General features: G+C 44.9%; 1 protein-coding gene across 5 annotated transcripts in view; it reads right to left on the bottom strand.

The window, feature by feature from the left end:
• Positions 1–19,567, bottom strand: part of LOC142390629 (signal-induced proliferation-associated 1-like protein 2) — a 76,355-nt gene that overhangs the window by 45,076 nt on the left and 11,712 nt on the right. For 4 of the 5 annotated variants that reach the window (XM_075476245.1, XM_075476219.1, XM_075476254.1 and 1 more), the window contains exon 2: positions 1,064–2,865. In XM_075476245.1, coding sequence (XP_075332360.1) covers positions 1,064–2,597 — 1,534 coding nt within the window. In that variant the 5' untranslated portion in view covers positions 2,598–2,865. Of the gene's footprint in view, positions 1–1,063; positions 2,866–13,197; positions 13,290–19,567 lie in introns of those variants that run through there. The other variant, XM_075476228.1, reaches the window with a different exon arrangement.

The raw sequence follows: 19,567 nt of genomic DNA, 5'->3' as shown, positions 1-19,567 counted from the left end.
TGAGGAGAGTCGTATGCAGTCAATAAGATCAATGTTCAGGCCAGGTTGATAAAAGCTTGCCAAAAAGTGATGACACGTGGCCACGTTTGTGTGAGTGCACGTTTGCGGCAAAGTGCAGGTGATGACAGGCTTGTCTATTCCATGAAACACTTCCATGAAAAGAGGGCAAGGGCGACATACACATGCTGCGAAAAAGCTCTCCGTAAAAGCTATAGCAGCAAAGCCAAAGCTGACAGCAAAGTAGGGGATTACAGAGCGGTCTGCGTTGCCACAAACAAAGAGCTGCAGCAGCTGCGGCCGTTTTAGGAAGAGCGGCGTAAGAGGCTGCATGTAAATGATTATCGGAGTAAGCTTAAAGGTACATTCAGTCACACCGCACAGAGCATCTTTTTGAAGAAGCTTAGACATCTGAGTGCAAAAGGTGAAGCAGCTGTTTTCTTGGGAGGGGGGGGGCTGTGTGAGGGAAATTCAATCTGCTGAGAGCAGCAAAACAGTCAGTGGGAAAAACAGATATGTATAAGATGGTGACGGGTCTGGGTCAGTATGGCATTTCCAGCGTCAGTCATGAAGGTGTTTTAATGAGCAAAGCTGGGACCTTGGCGTAGTTCTGCTGACCCTTAGAGCTTCATATGAGAAGTCCTCACACCACTGTGGTCCCCATGGGGAACAGCTGCGGCACACCCTCTCACTCACCTCTCTCTTCTCACATGACTAATCATAGTTTCTCTGCAGGGGTCAGGGTAATATCCCACGGAGGACATGGCCGCTCCTCCGTTAAGACAGTGTAACTCACACCCTCACACCCAACACAAGCCTGCTATTGTTCTGGACCTCATTTCATAAGGTCCTAAGAAAATAACTGGGCTGTCCAGATATTTGACCCTATGAGCTGAGGCTGTTTCATTTGGGAACTTTGGAACACTCTTGTTTCAAGGAAATGGATTTGGCCTGGGACAGTTTAATAATCCTCAACGCAGTCAGTCAAATCCCTTTGTATCATCACTGTTGGAAGTCTGTAAGCTTAAAAAAATAATCAAAAGTACTCATAACAAGCGCTCCTTACCTCTCCCATAGAAGTATTTGTGGTAGTAGTATGCTCCAAGATCAATGTGCTCAATGATGTAGCGTTTGACCTTCTCCCTGTGGATTGGCTGGTTTTCTCGAGGCACCTCCAGGACAGAGACACCTGCGTTGGTACAGTGTGAACTCAGAGATGACTCAAAAGAGCAGCTCTCTGACAAACTACTGTAGTTGGCGCTGTTGACTCTGGAGAGGGAGATCTTCCTCTCGCCCTCACCACCGATCTCGTTGCGAAAGTGCGGACAGCTCAGGACTAGGCCGTTACTCTTTCCGTCCCCCTCATCAACATCTAAGTTCTCCTTGGGGTTCAGGTCCTCCCTGCTGCCAAGAGGAGACTCAAACATGGGGGCATTTCCACTACTGCATCCTGCTGCTCCCCCATCTGCCCCAGCCCCAGGTCCAGGTCCAGGTCCAAGTCCTGCCCCGGGTCCACCTCCTAACGCTCCACTGACCCCAGGCCCTATTCCGGCTGAGGCAGCCGAAGCCCCTGTTGTAGTATTCTTCCTCTGGCTCAGGTTGGCTCTGCTTGCGACCGCTTCGCTGATGTTAAAAAGCACGCTCTGGACATCGTAGTGGGAAAAGCATTTTTGGAAGCTCAGCGGTCGCCGGTCGTCCTCTATTGAGAGTCGCAAAGCGTCACTTTCGCTCTTTATGGTCCGCAGTTTCCTGAAGAGAGAAGGTTCTGTTGACTCGGATTTGAGACGCCTCATGAAGGACTTCTCCCGTTCCCGGCTGTAGAGAAGAGAACTATCTATGTAATCGTAGCCTGGAATGTGGACTATCTCACCCCTGGCGATTTGTGCTGCGGTCTGCAAACTTGGGGAGAGGGAGGCATCGCAGCGCAGCAACTCTGGGAAACCCATGGGTGGTATGCTTCGGTGGTCCAGGTTGTCCACTCTGTAGCCTCTAAGCATGGTGAAGAAGCCATCCCCACTTAGACCCTGACGATCGATAGAAGATGTGCTACCATATTCACGGTGCAGCGAAGCTCCAGTGTTTGGGTTAACAGCACCCTGGTCCATGATGTCCTCAGAGTCAATGTCGCTTATGGTGACATCACTGTTGCTGCGTTGACGGATGGGGTGGAGACCCTTTAGAGGGGAGTGGCTAAGAAGGTCGCTCAGTGTGTATTTGTCATTGTAGTCCACCTGCACACAGACTGCTTCACCTTGTTCTAGTATTTCCACAACATGTTCCTGCTGTCCGTTCTGAAACACTGGTATCACACTCTGGTAGTTTGGTGAAGGCCGTCCGTCCCATCCATCTTTCCTCGGTGGCCATTCTGTCACTCTGGCCCTGACACCCATTTTAGGCATGGCTGGAGTACCATTTGTTTTGCCTGCACCATCAGGTTTCACCTGCATGCTGGAGGCTGGTGGGCCCATGCTTCCATTCAAGGCTTTGAGTTTCCTGCTAAACAGCTCCTCTGACTGCATGGCTCTGGAGTATTCTTCTGGGCTTCCCACAAGTCCCACAAGGTTTGATTTGTTATCTGTCACAGGGCTCAAAATACTCATATCCCGCCAGCAGATTCCTTGAAGAGCAGACTTTCAGGACACGTCTTCATCACATTATTTGATTTGCTCCCTGGTGAGCGGAGGAGGAGCCTTTCCTGAGTCAAAGAAGCAGCCGTCGTCATAACTCATTGAGGGCGGGTGGCATGACAATGAGCGCACGGCATTTGGATGTCAAGGGCAAGTGTCTGAGGAGCACTGAGGCACAGCAGAGAGGAGTCTTTTCTCACAGCCTGCCGCCAATGTGGAACGACAGCAGGAAGAGTTGGATCTATCACACAGAAAAAAGAAAGAGGAAGCAAATGTTTAGCACACAGCAAGATCTCTTCATTTTAAACATCAGAATAGCACTTTGTATTCAGTGTCTCAAAAGTAATATGCACTCAGTTCAGCTGCAAAAATAATTACACTGCTGGTCCGAACTCCTTTGCCCCCGTTATCTTGTTGTAAAGCCTCATGATGAGGTATGCTGGGATTAGACTATGTAGAGTATATCACCAAACACTGCTAATTAGTGTGTTTGGGAGGAGAGGGTGCCATTACAGATTTCTAACAAGATAGATGTACATTGTTGTTGGTTCTTCTAGTCAATACCAAGCAGATGGTGATGAAGCAAATCACAGAAACAAGAGGCAGATGTTCAGTTAAATGTTCACATGTACCAATATCTGATCCAACCGCTTGCAGCATCGCAACGCCGGCAAATTATACAACAGGGATGGTTTTGCATATGCAGTGCCAATTCCACTCAGCCTTTTTATCTGATGAAGTTGGGAAATTAAAAACTAATTGATAAGGCAAATTAGCTTGGACAAATAAAAAAAAAAAAGAAAAAAGAAAAAGGACATGTAACAATGAGTAGAATTTACTAACAGCTGAAGCTGTAGAATACGCCACAATCATCACCTCAGGAGATGCTTTTCCTATCTCACGTGGTCAGATATGATGGAGAAATGAGTAAATGAACTGACACAAGCCTGATCCAAGCAGTTTTACTTATTAACTGAACAGTGGTTTGCTTGTTCATGAAAAGCAGCGTTGTTCCCTCTGGGGCATTTCGGATGTCAGATTGAACATGCTGCAAACACACATGGTTTCCTTTATGATCCATAAGTGATGCCGCTGCACATCAGCCATGGTGGAAAGGACTGTACTTATACCAAAACCGACAGCAAAACTCCAAAAGGGACATAAGCGACTTCTGGAAAAACAAGCAAGTTCCTCTCATCGATCTCATCCCATGCTATTATGTGTGTTGTACTGTGGGTCCAGTGGGATTATGAGAGTAATGTGTTGCATTGGATTCATCTTCTCCAACACTGACGTCTGCATTGAAGATCACACCACACTGCAGTAGACAGGGAGACTGGGGAGCCTTCAACATTGACCTAAATGCTTTTCTCTTGTTCTTGGGGGTTGGTGGTGTGCCTCAGTTCTTCTGGTTCTGCATTCATGTGAAAACAGCACGAGTTATCCCGCAATCCCTCCTCATCACCAATAGCATTTTACTGAATCACTAGAGCCGACTTCAGTAAAGATAACAAGCTTGTTCAAGCTGCTTTATTTCAAATTATTTCTTTGTTGTGAACATGGTAGCTGAATGTGGGCCCGGCGTCCCGATCTTTGCCTCAGTCCCTTCCAGTGGCCTTTAATATGATAGCTTCAGCTCTCAGACAACTGTTTACATTTCTCTGTTAAGGAGGAGGATAAATTATTTTGGGAAGAAAATGTGGGCCACATCAAGATTAGCTGCAAGCCAGACAAGACCAAACACACTCAGGGCGAGCTGGAAACGTTTTAATAATAAAGTACTAATTTCTGCCTGCATGGGTGAAATACAGGTTAAAGCATGCATGACCCAAATGTGTAGGAATAGAATGGTTAAAACAACTTCTCAGTTACATGCAGTGCCACGCCATCCACAGTGCTTCCTCTTCCATCAATCACAAGCAGGAAAATGCATGTAATGTTGTATTCAACATGGGAGATTAAAGCAAGATGTTTTGTGCTGTGTGAATGCATAATGTAGATAGGTGAAGTTACGTGGGAGATATGTATATCCCTCACAAATGCCAAATAATGAATAATGGAATATTTGACAGGCTGCAATGAAATGAGCAACAGAAAAGCTGCTTATTATCATTAGAGATAATGCCTGTTTGAAGAGTCAGAGTAGCTGATATGGGCACGAAGTGTTTGATTTTGTCATTTTCATAATAAAGCAATGAATCGTGAAGTCTCTTGAATTTAAACATCTATAAACATGGTCATTCAAAATCTCCAAACATTGCATATCCTCCACGGTAAGACAATTTGTTGAATATGCTTTTGCAAAAAAAAAAAAAAAAAGGGGAAGAAATCTTGGAAAAGAATGACTGACTAGTCATTTTCATATTTCTATTCTTGCTGCTGGACATTTGTTTGAGATTTCTCTGGTCAGCCAAGATCCAGTTCAGGTTTCCTCTCCAGACATGACAAGGAGCAGCAGAGACTGCAGCAGTCTGCTGACCCAAATGTCAACCTTCGACTGCCTTTCCAAGTTCACAAATTGAGCGAGTGACAACAAAATGTGCCACCTGCACAAGCAGCTTTGTCAATGGTGACACTCCAACAGAGGCTTTTACGGATGGCTGAGAACTGAAAGAACAAAGAAAGTGACATACCGTAATCTCACTGCATGACAACAAAACAGTGTGTGTGACCTCTCACAGCTGTCTGAAAACAAGCCTCTGGCAAAGATAGAGGGGTGTAAAGGCTATCAGCAGAGACAAACCCGAGAAGAATCAAAGCCTGATATCGAACGTTATCATTTGGAGGAAACAACATGTCATCACTTTACTGTCAGAAAATCTGCAATGAAAGAATGAAGTGCATGGTCAGAGCAGATAGTCTGTCCCTCCAAAACATATGTTGTACAATTTGAGTTTTGCCTCAGGTTTCAGTCCCACTGGACAACTTTTTAGATAAAGAAAGAAAAAAAAGAAACAGGAGACTGGACTGTTTATGTAAATAAAGTCCAGTCTGTCAGTGTTTCTGCTGCTGCATGGGGTCACAACAGGGTTACCTGACCTTTATATCATGTCACAGACAGGGCAGGATAAGCCAGTGAACATGGTGGTCTTTGTTTCATTTTCCTTTCCTCTATTAGCTACTTTCCTCCTTGACAATGATTAATGAACACAGTTGTGCCATGTCTCACTGCACATCCAACCCCCAGTTCCTTCAACCAATGGGGAGCGCCACGAGCTACTTGGTCAGCAGAATCTCTGCTTCTGCCTGACCTGAAGGAGGAGGCTGTTTTCTGTCCTTTCTTTTGTGGCCGTCTGCACAAGGGAGGCAACAGATGGAGGGTGGGCGGTCCGCTCTGCTAACAGCCCTTTGCTAACTGGAGCAATGCAATGCCATTATGGGTGTTTAAGACACATGGCCTGGTGTACAGGGGGAAGAGATGGGGAAGGCGAGATGGAAGAGACATACAGGCCTAATTACAGTAATGAACTCATTTTCTGTCTCTGATGCCAGATAGTCTGTCTTTCATCTTGGTTCATCCAGAGAGGAGTGGCCCAGCGGTTCTGCCAGGTCTTAAAATAATCCCCTGACTTTGTGGCCTGATTAAAGGCCCCACAGATATTAATACGCTGTCAGAAAAGTGAGCACATTCGGTCCACCATCCTGAGATTAATATCCTTCCTTCAGTTATAGCGGATCTCTGCACAGCAGGACACAAGGTATGATGTCCACCAATCCTGACATTAGAAGACTTACTTTCAGAGTAACTTGCACAACTCGTGCACACTGACCCTGTAGTTGTGGAGAGGAAGTCATTTTTCTAACCAAACTGGAAACGTATACAGATTACATATATATATATATGTGCGGAAACTAAGTAATAATGCAAAGATGTTCTAAAAAATTTTTTAAAAAAACAGCGCATACTTTAACATTGATGTGGTCTTCAACACTTTTTTGTCTATTGCTAAGACGCCTCAAAGCTGACAACACTTGTGGAAATTAGGGACAGACTGTCAGACTCCCATGTCCTTGGCCCTATTAAAAATAGTCTTGTGAGGTATGTCAAATCCTTTGCATGGGTAATTTGTTGGAAACAAGGCCTGTTTCAGGTAGCAGTGACAAGTCTGAGGCCTGAAGTTACCTTTCAAAAACATCGTTTGCTGCAAGACCAGGTGAAGCTGAGCCTGCGTAGGTTTAGTTAATTGGACGTTACAAATGCAGGGAGTCACCAAGAAGTCAAGGTTGTTTGTGTGAAAATATCAAAATTTGCATATGTGCAGTCATCACAGGCACAATTTTGCTCCGTGTTTCTGTCAGTGCAATCACTGTGAATGATTACACAGTATTACAACATCACATGCTTAAGAAATTTGCTATAGTATCAAAGGTGAAGCCACAGCGTGCCTGTGGGGCAGGGAGGCACATGGGCAGCTATGAGACGATTACCTTTAAACCGCAGCTTACAAATTCCTCTAAAACGTGAAATTCCTCAGTGTCCAGCCCATTGCCCACCATGTCAAAGTCAAACGTGTTTGTTTAGCCGTGACAAAGCTGCTGGGCCACTCTGAGCCCTGGGGTGAACACGGGCTTGTGATTACAGCCAATTATCTTCAATGAGGCCTTGTGTAATTGAGTCATATTAATTCGCCTCTGTTCTTTGCGGTAAGGAAGTCATCGCTGGCCTCATCCCCAAAATGCCTTGACCTTGGGATCCAAGGCCAAGCCATGATGCCGTCATCCTGTCCTCCTGCAGCCAAATGGCGGTCCAACGTGGATCAGAGGCCAAGTTGATTACAGAACATTTCCAGCTCATGGACATCGTCACACACTGAGTCAGGCAGCAGTCCATTGTGAGGCAAATTTACAAGTCCTTCCCATTCCGTTCATTAGTCCATTAATTTCGGTTCCTTATTACCTGCCTTCTGCTGTTTTTATGTAGCGAAATTGCAGCCAGTCAGACATTTGGATGTGTCACACTGTATTCATCATTAAAAGAGAGGAAGGAAAAAAATCCAAGCGGAAAGCAATCGAACCTGAAGGCACACTTGTTACGCCTCACTGCCCGTCGTTTGATTCCTCAATAAACTCACAATGAAAACTATGAATCACATTCCATGTCACTCCACTCTCAAGTAGGATCTGCACTGCACACAGCGTCAGCCCTCCAAGGACTTGATTTAAAACAATGGGAGCTTATTTCAATCCTCCGTCGTGAGCAGCTTTTCTAACCTTGCAGTGGGAACAGGGAGGGGTTTGTGTGGTGGTTTTGGGCAGAGTAGATATTAAATTCATCACACTTGCAGCAAGAGGAGGACGGGGTCATGTCTACAACCAGACACAGGCAACTCCAGTTTGATGAAAACACTTGTGTTTCTGCTTCAGTGGAGCGATTCTTCACCTTAACTGGGTTACTGCAAAGGAGAATGTGAGGTGAAGAGGAGGAGAGAAGGGTGGTGGAGCAGGAAGAAAAATGCCATATGGGAGTTTTGCCAAACCTTGCTAAAAGAGTTTTGCTCAATTAAACCCCAGAAGCAATTAATTGGGCAATGTTATCCTTCAGAGTTCATTACTGGGGCCTGGGAAACCAGGCATTCCATCTTCCCTAAGTGCCTCCATAACCAGAAAGAACATTTGTAAAAAGGGGTGTTTGTGAGTGTGTGTGTGTCAACACCACTGCTCACGCTGACCGAGGCGAGGAAAGTATAGACCAAAGAAAACCAAATTTGCCATTCAACGTCCTCCTCTTTCATCTGCAGCTCCCACAATTGAGCCTCACAACAGGGAAGAATCTCCCACCAGCTGACACTAAAATTAGCACTGATGCTAAAGCCCCGCCATTAAAGAGCAAACCCTCCCCTTCCTGCGCACAGCGATAACTCTCTGTATGTGAGCCGGTAAGAATCCAATCATCTAACTCCACCCTTTCTGATTGTGCTTAGACTACCAAAGGAATACCCCCATGTGCCGATATTGCCTGCAGGGAGCAGTGCTGAGATTTTAATGGCCAGTGTGAAAGCAGGGTCACACCCTCCGTAGGTGGTAAGGAAACCAATAAACTGAGTTCCGGCCAGCAGGCTTATCACGCCTGATAAGTGGAAACTGCAAAATACATCCAGCCTTGTTATCCTCAGAAATTATTCACAAGGATGAGAGTTTAAAACCACCGATTCTAAATATTTATTTGGGTTAAGCAGGGTTGCATTAGCAGCAGAATTAAAAAATAATACTTCGCTGGTGACAACATCATCCATTAGAGAGGATAAAGGAATGCGCATGTCACGAACCAAAGAGTGAAATTCACCCACTGCTCCCCTCTTGTATTCCACATTTTCCTTCTGCTGATTATCCATTCGTAATTCCCGGCTCTGGTATACTCAATTTGAAAATTTGGTGTGTCCTCTAAAGCTCTGGGTGTAACTGGAGGTCGGGGCCCATCCATGCAGGAGAGCAGAAATTGAAAGAAGAGGAAACCAAAGGCCAGAAATCCTGACATTGAAATTCAAAATGAATGGCTGCACCATCTCCAGCTGCAGTAAAAGATACAGCTACAGGAAGGGGAGGACTTTTTTTTAACTGCTCCTGGAACTGCTTTACAACAAGGACAACAACAAAAGTAGACGAGAAGATGGTGCAGTGCCTCTCTAAACTGAGCAAGGTGACAAAATGGAGAGACTCCGGGAGAGGAAATACTTTATCAGCAGCAGAATGTGTGCCAGCTATTTTCATGATGTGCCAAAAAATGGTGACCCTTGTTCATCAAAAAGCGGCTTCGATTCAATATTGTTATAAAGGCAATTTGTAACACTGTAAAAGGCAACAGTCAGCCTGCCATTATAAAGGAATCACGGTGCTAATAAAATCACAGATTAACCCCAAATAAAAATAATAATAATCTAAAACACACAATTAACACAATTTTACTAGGACTGCTGAGAACAAGACTTTGCAAAACACTTCCAACACTCTTTTCACGTGCACACTGTGGGAATCAAAGCCTAAAACCGGGGCTCTTTGTTTGTCGCAAACCTCCTGTGTGGCCTCTGAGAGCATAACCTTTCTGCTCCTAAATATACCATCCATCAAAGTGCCTCCATTTTTTTTTTAATCACTCATCTGCTGTCTCATCTCTCACTTTGCAGTCTGCGTAAGTGTGCTGTCCCTGCAAGCAAACATTTTCCAGAGGAAGGAGAGCACCACGTCACCACCATTGTCTGTTCTGCCACAATCTAATTTACCTAAAGCTTCCACAATCGCACAGCCTTACACAAACATGTGTAGTGAGCTCAAAGCAGCCATGAGATTAAGAGCAGCATGGGATGTCGCCGAGTTATATTACTGAAAACAGATAAGAGAGGTCTGTGCATTCAGAGCGAGGGATGATCAGGGGCTCTTTGTTTACATCTCATCGCACACAGACTGGAGTTGACCCAACAACAGAGAGACAATCAGGAGTGGAGATAAAAAAAAGTAAAGAAAAAAAAGGAGGTCATCCAGAGTAAACACAAACCCTCGCAGCTTCATCATTCCCCGGGCACCGTGCCTTTACAATGCACTGCCAGAAATGCCCAGTCGGTGCCCGAGGTGCAAAGAATTGAAGACCAAAAACTGCTATCAAAGAAAAAAAAAAGAGGAAAAAAAAAAACACAAAACACAACAGTATGTGCAGAATTCTAATCTTTGGCATAAGCGTAGATTCAAAAGAAGTCTCTTTATGATATGTCTGCATTTTGATGTGTGCAAAACTACACAGGGGAACCCCCCCACACACACACACACACACACACACACACACACACACACACACACACTTCACATCTGAAGACGAAAGAGAGGCATCTTTGTATAAAAGGAAGTTACTTTATACAGAAAAAGACGTCTATTCTTCAATAGTAGCTTAGAAACAACTAACAGTTTTCCATATAACCCAAGGCAGACAACAGCTGGAGTGAAAGAGGGCATAAAGATATTTTCTGAACTGTTGAACGGCCCGATATCTGCAGCACTAACCTGAGGTCACAGCCCTCCAGCCATCATCTCGCCACACCTCATCTGTCAACAACCATGCTCTCATGCGTAAAAATTAAACAAAAGATAGCTGTTTGCTTTGCTGTTGACTTTTGCGGTTTGGACTGGTGGTTATTTCGAGCTGTAGTCTTATCATGGAAGGTGCTCACACGAACGTGATTTCCTGCACCCCTGCACCCCTCAGTCTGCTCTGCATTGTGCTGGCTGTAGCTCCATCTGGAATGTGCTGGCTACACAGCTGAGTGTGAAGCACAAGCGTCGTCCATAATCCGAGTCCATTTCGCTTGGTTCAGGGAACAGTAAGCATTTACCCGACAGAAAGTGCAAAATGGTAAATTCCTTTCATTTCTTGCACACATTCAGATCTCATAACATCTACCATATGGTGTTAAAGACACTGAAAAAAAAGACTGTGACTGTGCAGAGGAGAAAAAGGAGAGGGGGTATTTTTCATCTGTTCCTCTGGAAACATCACATCTGTCTTTCAAAGTAACTGACTGCATGTGAAATACTAACTCATGCTCAAAACCTATGCATGTTAAGGGTTCAAACACAACATTTCTACTGCTGAAACTATCCCCAAGTGGTGTTTTTAAATACTCTATGCTCATTAAACAGCAGATCTCTGTAAAGATGTGACGCTTGGATGCGCCTAAGCTGACATTTTATTCATCAAGTCATTCAAGTGAATAGTAACGATATTTATAGCACAAACATAGATTGCACTTTGTGTATCGACTCCAGTGTCTCCGAATTCCAGCGCCAGATAATGCATGAGGATGACAGCCATCAACAGAATAAAATTAGCATTGCAGCTCTGAAAGGATGACCTTTACATGTCAAGATTAACATAATTATGACCAGCGATCCATCAAGTGGGAGCTTAACCACAGCCACAGTACTGATGGCGGTGTCAAGTACACACGTGGACACAGTATGCGTCTAAATTTCCCGGAAGGAAAGTGTCCCTCTCCTTTGGTTGGAATAAAGCTCATATGAAACAGCACAGCAGTATTAGTCCTTGCTCTGTGCAGCGCAGGGGAGAGCAGACCTCAACTGGGTTCAACTGAAAATGGGAGTCTCCTTCCCTGTTGCCCTGCCAGCTGGCCATCTGCCCAGCGCCTGCCAGGCAGCACACTGCCATTGTCCTTTAGTTGTTTCAGGGTGATCTGAGAATCAAAATAGACAGGACAACTGATTCTCCCTGTTTATTCACATGGGGACAAAAAACTAGAGCCGCAATAAAAGTAAGGGCACAAAGCAATGAATTATACAGATTTAAGTGAGGTTGAGAACTAGCTAAGAAAAATAGAGTCTCTTTTCTGTTACTACATTAATGAATGCTGACTAATAGGACTAAAACCATGTTAATATGCTATTAGCTTGCGAACAGTTTGTGCTGTGTGCTATAACAAGGGTCAGTTAATGGTATGCAACAAATAGCATGAATATCACAGCCAAAAAAAAAACCATGCATAGTTTTAGATGTCACTCCCTCACACCTATTCAGATCTCTCAGACCGAAGATCCTGAATGTTCCCAACAGAAGGAGACCGTGTTTGTTCTTGGCTGCTCCAGCGGAGCCCCACGAACAGAGAGCACTGTGCTGTGGCCCTTCTCCAAAAGGGACCATCTGTCCCGCCCCCCAAACTGGGCCGAGCCACGACGGCCCTCACTGCTGGTGGGACAGAAAGGGACGTGCAGGGTTGATGTGGCCCAGCAGGCCTCCAGAATAAAGCACCACCTATTTCCATCAGCACACATCCCTCCCTCTGCCACTTCCCAGCAGCCCACTGCTTTCCCAGCTACTTCCAAACGAATGACAGCCTGTCGGCGGAGCTCTCTCTCTCTCTCTCTCTCTCTCTCTCAGGGAGAGGGGGAGAAAAATGGTGAGAAGAGCACGCTCATCTTGCAAAATGAAAGCTGTTAGAAGAGTTGTGAGGTGTTTGGATCGAAAAGTCCATGTCGCCACATTATCAGCAAGAAACAGTGCAGCAAGACAGGGAAGTAGGTAAGCCGTGCAACACTTAAAAGGTTGGGAATAAACACACGGACGCAAACACATTCACACACACACACACACACTCGTGGGGAACCGCAGCAATGCATTTTGACCGGCAGAGTGATCTCAGCATCCGTCAGTCCCACGGACCATCACTCACTGTTCAGCAGTCCTCTTTTCATTCGCAAAGTTTGTATGTTACACTCGACACTTGTGTTGTTGCTGACAGAAATGTGGCATTTGCGAGATAATTCTGACCTGTAGGCAGCAGCTGCAAGCCCCGCAGCTGACACAGAATAAGGTTTTAGTCAGTCAGAGGATATAAAGGGATGTTAACTGTAGGGAAGACAGGAGTAAACACAGATGTAGATGATCATCTCACAAGAGCTGTCTCGAGATGCTCGCTCATAAATTCTTCCTGCGATACACAGCAAAGACCCCTAAAAACACACCGACTAAATCGTGAATTTTGCCTCTTTTTTTGGTTTTTATGTCCAATAAACCTTGTTTTGCACGCCCATGCAAGTAAAACCAATGCCAAAAACAACACCAGCAGCTGCTTACCTGATTAAGAGAGTCCTTTTTCATCAAAGTCATAAAAGCTGAAAGCAAAAGACACAAAGTCCTGCGAGCCGCTGTGGCAATGAGCCCACTGCAGAGATGCTCTTCCAGCGCATTAAATCCACCCGCCACTTGTTGAGCACAAGCCTCCCAAAAACGCACACACATGAAAGAGAAATCCAACATATTTCGCGGCAGAAAGCCTCTGAAGTCTGAAGCAGCACCACAAATCCTCCTCTGCTTTCTTAATGCAATAACACATTTGGTCAGAAATATATAAGAAATATAAGATAAGTAAAAAAGTAAGGTTTGGAAACCATTCGAGAGTCAATTTAGTGAAATGCATACAGCTGCCCCTTAAATCTCACAACCCTCCCCCTGTGACAAAGCCACCAACAGCTGAATGAGCCGGCAACATTAGCATATGTAAGGGAAAGTAGGTGGCTGTCCTGCAGCGGTAGGAGGGAATGCTGAGTGTTGGTGTTGGTGCGCGGGGGGGGTGTAGACCGTGACATTCAAGGCTTCTCTGGCTGACAGGAAGGACAAGAAGAAAAAAAACGAGGGGGGAAAATCTATTGTTCCTGGGAAAAGATACCCAGGTCAAGCCTGTGACCTTCCAAGTTTCTTGCGATACCTGACATTTGGAGCAGCGGGACACAGAGGAATCCACTTATCCCCTCCCTGTCCTGTGAGCTACAGGCTGGTACAAATGTCTGTCTGACAAACGGACCACGCAACCACGTCCACCGTAAACACACCGAGATAAGGGAGAGAAAGACCCGACCACAGAGGGGAACCATCCTATTTCCAGATCTGATAATCCCTTTATCCGTACGTCAAATGCCACGCAACGCACACATTTTACCTTCCGCGGAAGATCGAACAAAAAAGGAGGGAGGCATGGAAGGAAAATGTGACAGTCCTAAGAGCAAGGAAGAAAAAGAATGCATTGACAACTCTGCAAGCCACATCTTCCCACATTAGCTGCAAACAGATGTGGGTTTTAGTGTCTATGTCCAACTACCGGGCTGAAGACATGGAGCCTCGGATGAATGACGTCTTGTCTCACATCCTCTTGATAAAAGCTACAAGTAAAGCCTTGAGAAGACGAAAGCTGACAGCTTTTAACACAAAATGTCAGTCAACAGTTTGATCAGTTGCTGTTTGTTGATGGGGGCTGCCATCTGTCAGCGTGTGACTGTGTTTACAGATGAAAATCTTTGGAGGAGCAGATGAGATGCAAGTGCTGGGGCAACTTCTGGGGCTCCTCTGAGCAAGCTACCTTTACCACAGAGAAGAAACTAAATAAATAAATAAAATGCATGGGTGTGTTACATAAACTATGTGTGATTTTATCTATGTGAAGCCAGTCACTTCTGGAGGAAGTCAGGCAATTCTTGGACAGACGATAGCCTAAATAAAAAGCAGCTTTGTGTGGCAACTAATGATTTGACCAAACATTTCCCCCCTTGTAAAACTTGCATAATGAAGTTTCAGGCATCTTAATTGGAAAAACATAAAAACAGTGTCATTCTAGCCACTTCCTGATGACTGCTTTGCTCTGTCTGCTTCAGGTCGGAGGCAGGAACGTGTTAATAGCAGGAAATGACAGACTTTAATCAAGCTAAATGAATGGCGGTGTGCACAGGCCTTTGTGCCACAGTCGGCTTTGATCCAGCCTCTGGAGGCAGGTTCTCAGCTTTGATTTGAGTTGAGGGGAAGCAAAGAGTTTTATTTGAAGAGTGGGAAGCCCCAGGAGGTAACACTTAGAGTTCTTGTCACTGCATCCCAGCAAACAGACAAACTATTCATCAGCCTACACATGTGTGCTGCAGGGCCTGCGGAGAAACACACATTCCCACAAACGGTGCTCTTTTGCACATGGACGACCGGGTCTGATGGGTAATTTACATACCAAGGCTAGTCATTACGCAAACGGATACACATGCAAAACGACCTGCATTTACAAATGCTAAAACAACATCTTTCACAGCTCGTGTTTCCAGTGCCACAGTGAGACTTCTGACCGACTGAGAGAAATCTACTTTCTTTCTTTTCCACTTTAGCAATTTAGCCTGGCCATAAAAGAAATGTGTGAACCAATATGAGAACAATAAAACGGAAACAATGGACTTATAATAGGAGACCCTTTCTGTTGCAACTTATAAAAGATGTAACTGCTGCATTTTAACACTCAATTTCACACAGAAAATTTAAACTCGTTGCATAGTTATGTTGTGACTATGCAGTAACTGACTGATTCGAGTTTCCGGCTGGAACGACAATTTCCTTATTTTACAGATTAGCCTTCTGCTTGATTTGTGTTGTGCATATTAGCCGTTCATATACTGCATGTCTCAAGGAATAGTTATAGTTTTCTTTTTTTCAGAAACCACATCGACCACATGAGAACCAGACTAGATTTTCATGCTAAGCTAACAGTAGCTTCGGTTTGAAACATAAGGGCGTGCTGTTTTTACATCAAAAGTAGCATGACGAAACAGATTTTTGTTTTTTTCCTCTTTATGTTATGCTCGTTAAATCTTTTCCCAATGCCAGAAGCAGCGTGTTTTGCCTCCGCTCGCCGAGGCCTACAACAAACACAGAACTGGAGTTTTGTCCAGTACCAACCACGACCTCACAGCGCCACAGTGTAGCCTGAATCTTATCGTTTTTACTCAACCACAAAAAAACAACAATTGGGGCCAATCAGTACCTCAGCTACTAAAGAATCCACTTAGGTATCCACTTAGATTGAGCTCGTTTTCATGAGGGTGTGACCATAGCCAGGCATGTGATACATTTGCTGTCCAGTATTTTTAGTCCTGCTGATAACAGCATGCTTTGGTAAGACAAGTTTTTCTTAGTTGTGTGGAAAGGAATGGGTGTGTTAAGGCAACTGGCCTGTTCCTCCTGCAGAGAGGAAAGCAGGAAAGGCAGCTGGCAAGCAACAGGCAACAACAGCATCTCTGAATGTCACCTCTCCTACCAACCTCCACTCCTCTCCTCTCAGTCCATTCTGAACCCGTTGTTAAAATTCACCAGCAAGCGGGAGTCTGTGCTGCCTCCGAACCATCCATGCTGCTCCATCTCTACAAGAGGAGGAGAGGGAAAGAGAAGGGGGTTGTGGGCACATGAGGTGAGGAGGATGGAGAGTAAACAGTGGCTTTGTGCGCATCCCTCTCTGTGGTTGCTAGGCAACTTATTCTGCGTACGACAGCCTTGAGTGACAGCTGACCTCCCCTCTGAACAAAGATGGAAAGTTGAAGGAAGGAGAGGAGAGAGGAGCAGAGAAATGAGTGGTGATCTGGTGAATTCAGAGAAAGACACTTTGTTGTTTCTGGTAGTTTGATGCATACTAACTTACACACAAAATACTGGAGAGAAAAATCCCCGGCCTATAAAGATGAAAGCAAGAGCACACCAGAGACATATGATGATGACAAAAATACAGAGAGCTCATACTTGTTAGAGCAATCTGAGCAGGTTTCTTTAATGATGATTATTATTAGAAGAAGAAGACTTTTTTTTTCTAGATGATTTTGCCTTAATCACACAGCAACAGGTGACAATAATATGGCATAATCTTCATAAATCTATATATTCAAAGTATTTTCTCGTTTTTATTAAGCAATCACATTTTCCAAGCGAGTGAGGCTAACCTGATTCATGTAACTGTAATCACACTGCAGATCTCGCTGCAGCATTGCCACGGGCAGGTTGAAGATATCTGATCTCTTCATACTTTTCATTTTTGCTGATAGTCTGTCATTACCTATAAACATGTGATTAGGGTGTGTAAGAAACTTCCTCAGGCAGAGTGACAGGATTCCCAACCGCAACCTACAAACGACAGTCATATCCCTTGGCAGAAAAAAACAAAAAAACCTGTCAGAAACCAGTAGCTCTATTTTGTATGCAGCACATATTATGTGTTTTATCAGTAGGGGGAATATTATGGGTTCTGACAATTGCAGGACCTGTAAATAGAATGTGAATAATCACTGGCTGGAGAGCTGCTTTTCATTGGAAGTCTGGCAGAAAGTGTGCTCTTGCCAGTTCAGGGGTGCTGCACTGCTGATGTTCGCAAAGGAAAGCGGACACTGGAAACCATATAGTTAACACTAGAATGGGTAAAGTTGCCAGTGTCGTTAGATGATCATATCGGATGCCAGATGTTTGCACCACAGCCGGCTAGAGAAGTGGGAAGCATCATTACAAAACAAGCAGTTTAACACGAGTTAAATCCTTAAAAATGCATCAACCTGTTCGCACGCCAGAGGTATTTGCAATGAAAGTGAACCACAGCTACAAGCCTGAAGCATGTACGATAACCTAAATGCCTAAGAAAAAAACAACAGCAAGTAAGATGATTTTATTTCTTTTTTTCAAAGTGGAGGCCATGGCCATCTGGAGCGTATGTTCCACTCGACCAACTTCTTTCTGTAATTAATTTAGTTCTCACAAGGGAGCAGTCTGATTAAGTGAAAACTTCTCTTATTCTCTACAGGCCATGTTTTCGGAGCTCAGAGAGGAACCGCACTGATAGAATTCCTGAGAACTAGGCGGCCCTGGTTTGCACTGCAGCTGGCATCTGTTTTATGGAGTCACTTTCAAAGCTTTTCCCTTACAAGTGGCATCAAAAACATCTGTTCCCGGGGCAGCCACCCACACTAGAGATTGCCCAGTGCTGGCAGGATGGCCTGCAGACATAGGTAACAACCGACATACAAATACGCATGTAAAGCTCCAGACAGCCACAATGTGACAGTTAAGATAACAAACTACCAAAACACACAGCATACAAGGAGAGGAAAGGAGAAATAGAGGGGAGACAGAGGCACTGAGAAATTACGACTACACTGAAGGTTAAAAATACCCTGAAGAAGAATCTAAAATGTAAATAAAAAACAAGCAAACATTAAATAACATGAAGTTACTGTGGAACAGGAGCATAATAACAAGTCATTCTGAGGCTGTGTCTCCTGGACATATTGAAAGATGTGCAGTTACACTGAATCTCAGACCAATTTGACCTCCATCATGTTCAAAGGAGTCCTGTTCATGAAGGGGCCTGGTAATGTCTGACAAAGTAGCAGCAGCAGCACTATATTAAGGCTGCTGTGTCCAGTTTTCTGGGATGCACTATCGCAGTGCTGAGAACAGTGTAAAAACACTGAGCATCATTAAGGGGAGTGTGTTAGAGGACCATCCACAGCCCTTTAAAGGGACATCTATTGTGGGGAGAGTGGATAGAGAGAGGCAATAGCAAATGGTCTGAGTTGTTTCCATTCCCTCAGCCCGTTTATGGAAACATTATGGCAGTAAGGTTCAGTTCTCACGGAGGAGGAAAAGATTTGGTGAGTGAGTGAGTAAGATTGGGAGACAGGATTATGTGAGGCGGTGACTAAAGGAGAGAAAGTAGAAGCAGAAATGCTGCTTTTAGCTGTTTTCCCCAGAAAAGACCCTGCTCCGTGTGTGTCCTTCATTGTGTGCTTCTCCCTCTGGCAAAGGCCACAAAAGCCTCCATTTATCTATCCTGAGCATCTAGCCTTATTGAGAAAAGGCCCTGCAAGGCGGACTGCAATCAAATGTGCCAGGGTGACATGGCTTTTCCCTTGTTAACACTTCAGTCTGGCACCCTGAGTGCACCCAACACAATCTCCACCGGAGTGAGGGATTATGCCTGCCGACAAACGGGGGGAAAAAAAGAAAAGTAGTACATCTGTTCTACATATTTGCATTTCTTTGGTTGAGATCACAATGCACCACTTGACTCGATGGAAGGCGAACATTCCCAGTCAGGCATGAGAAAAACCACCCCATCAATGAGGCCTTTTTCCACCCTCTACTTTCTTTAGCCGGGGTAACGGCACATCACAAGGAGCTGCTTGCACAAAACCAAATCCGCCAACTCAGAAGCACACGGGGACACTTTATGCACGATTCCCGCTCATCAGTTTCCATTTACTCAGTGTTCTCAGGAGTAGAAAAGGGGACCAAGTGCAATTTTAGGACATCGCAATGTATGCTATTCAGCAATCTGCAGCTCTAATTGCAGAGTGAAGAATTTTCTACATCTCTGGCATTGAGGCCCAACAGCTGCAGCTGGCATGGCATGTGGTGGGTGTGTTAAGGGAGGCGTGGCAGCTAAAGGGGTGTCAAAGACTAACCTCCTACTGAGTCCCACCCACACACGCACACCTTTGCATAAACACACATACACACACACGCACATGATGTTACAATCAAGCGTTTTGTGCTTTTGTCTCCCTGGACAGCTTAATAACGTTGATAACATACCAAAGCATCAGGGGGAGTATTGTGCTTTAACATGTGCCTCCCTCTCTACTGTCACTCACCAGCACATCCT

This window comes from Odontesthes bonariensis, chromosome 2 (genome assembly GCF_027942865.1).
Source record: "Odontesthes bonariensis isolate fOdoBon6 chromosome 2, fOdoBon6.hap1, whole genome shotgun sequence".
In the NCBI taxonomy this organism is placed as follows: domain Eukaryota; kingdom Metazoa; phylum Chordata; class Actinopteri; order Atheriniformes; family Atherinopsidae; genus Odontesthes; species Odontesthes bonariensis.
Note: the sequence above shows the minus strand (reverse complement) of the source record. Positions and strands in the feature narration are given on the sequence as shown.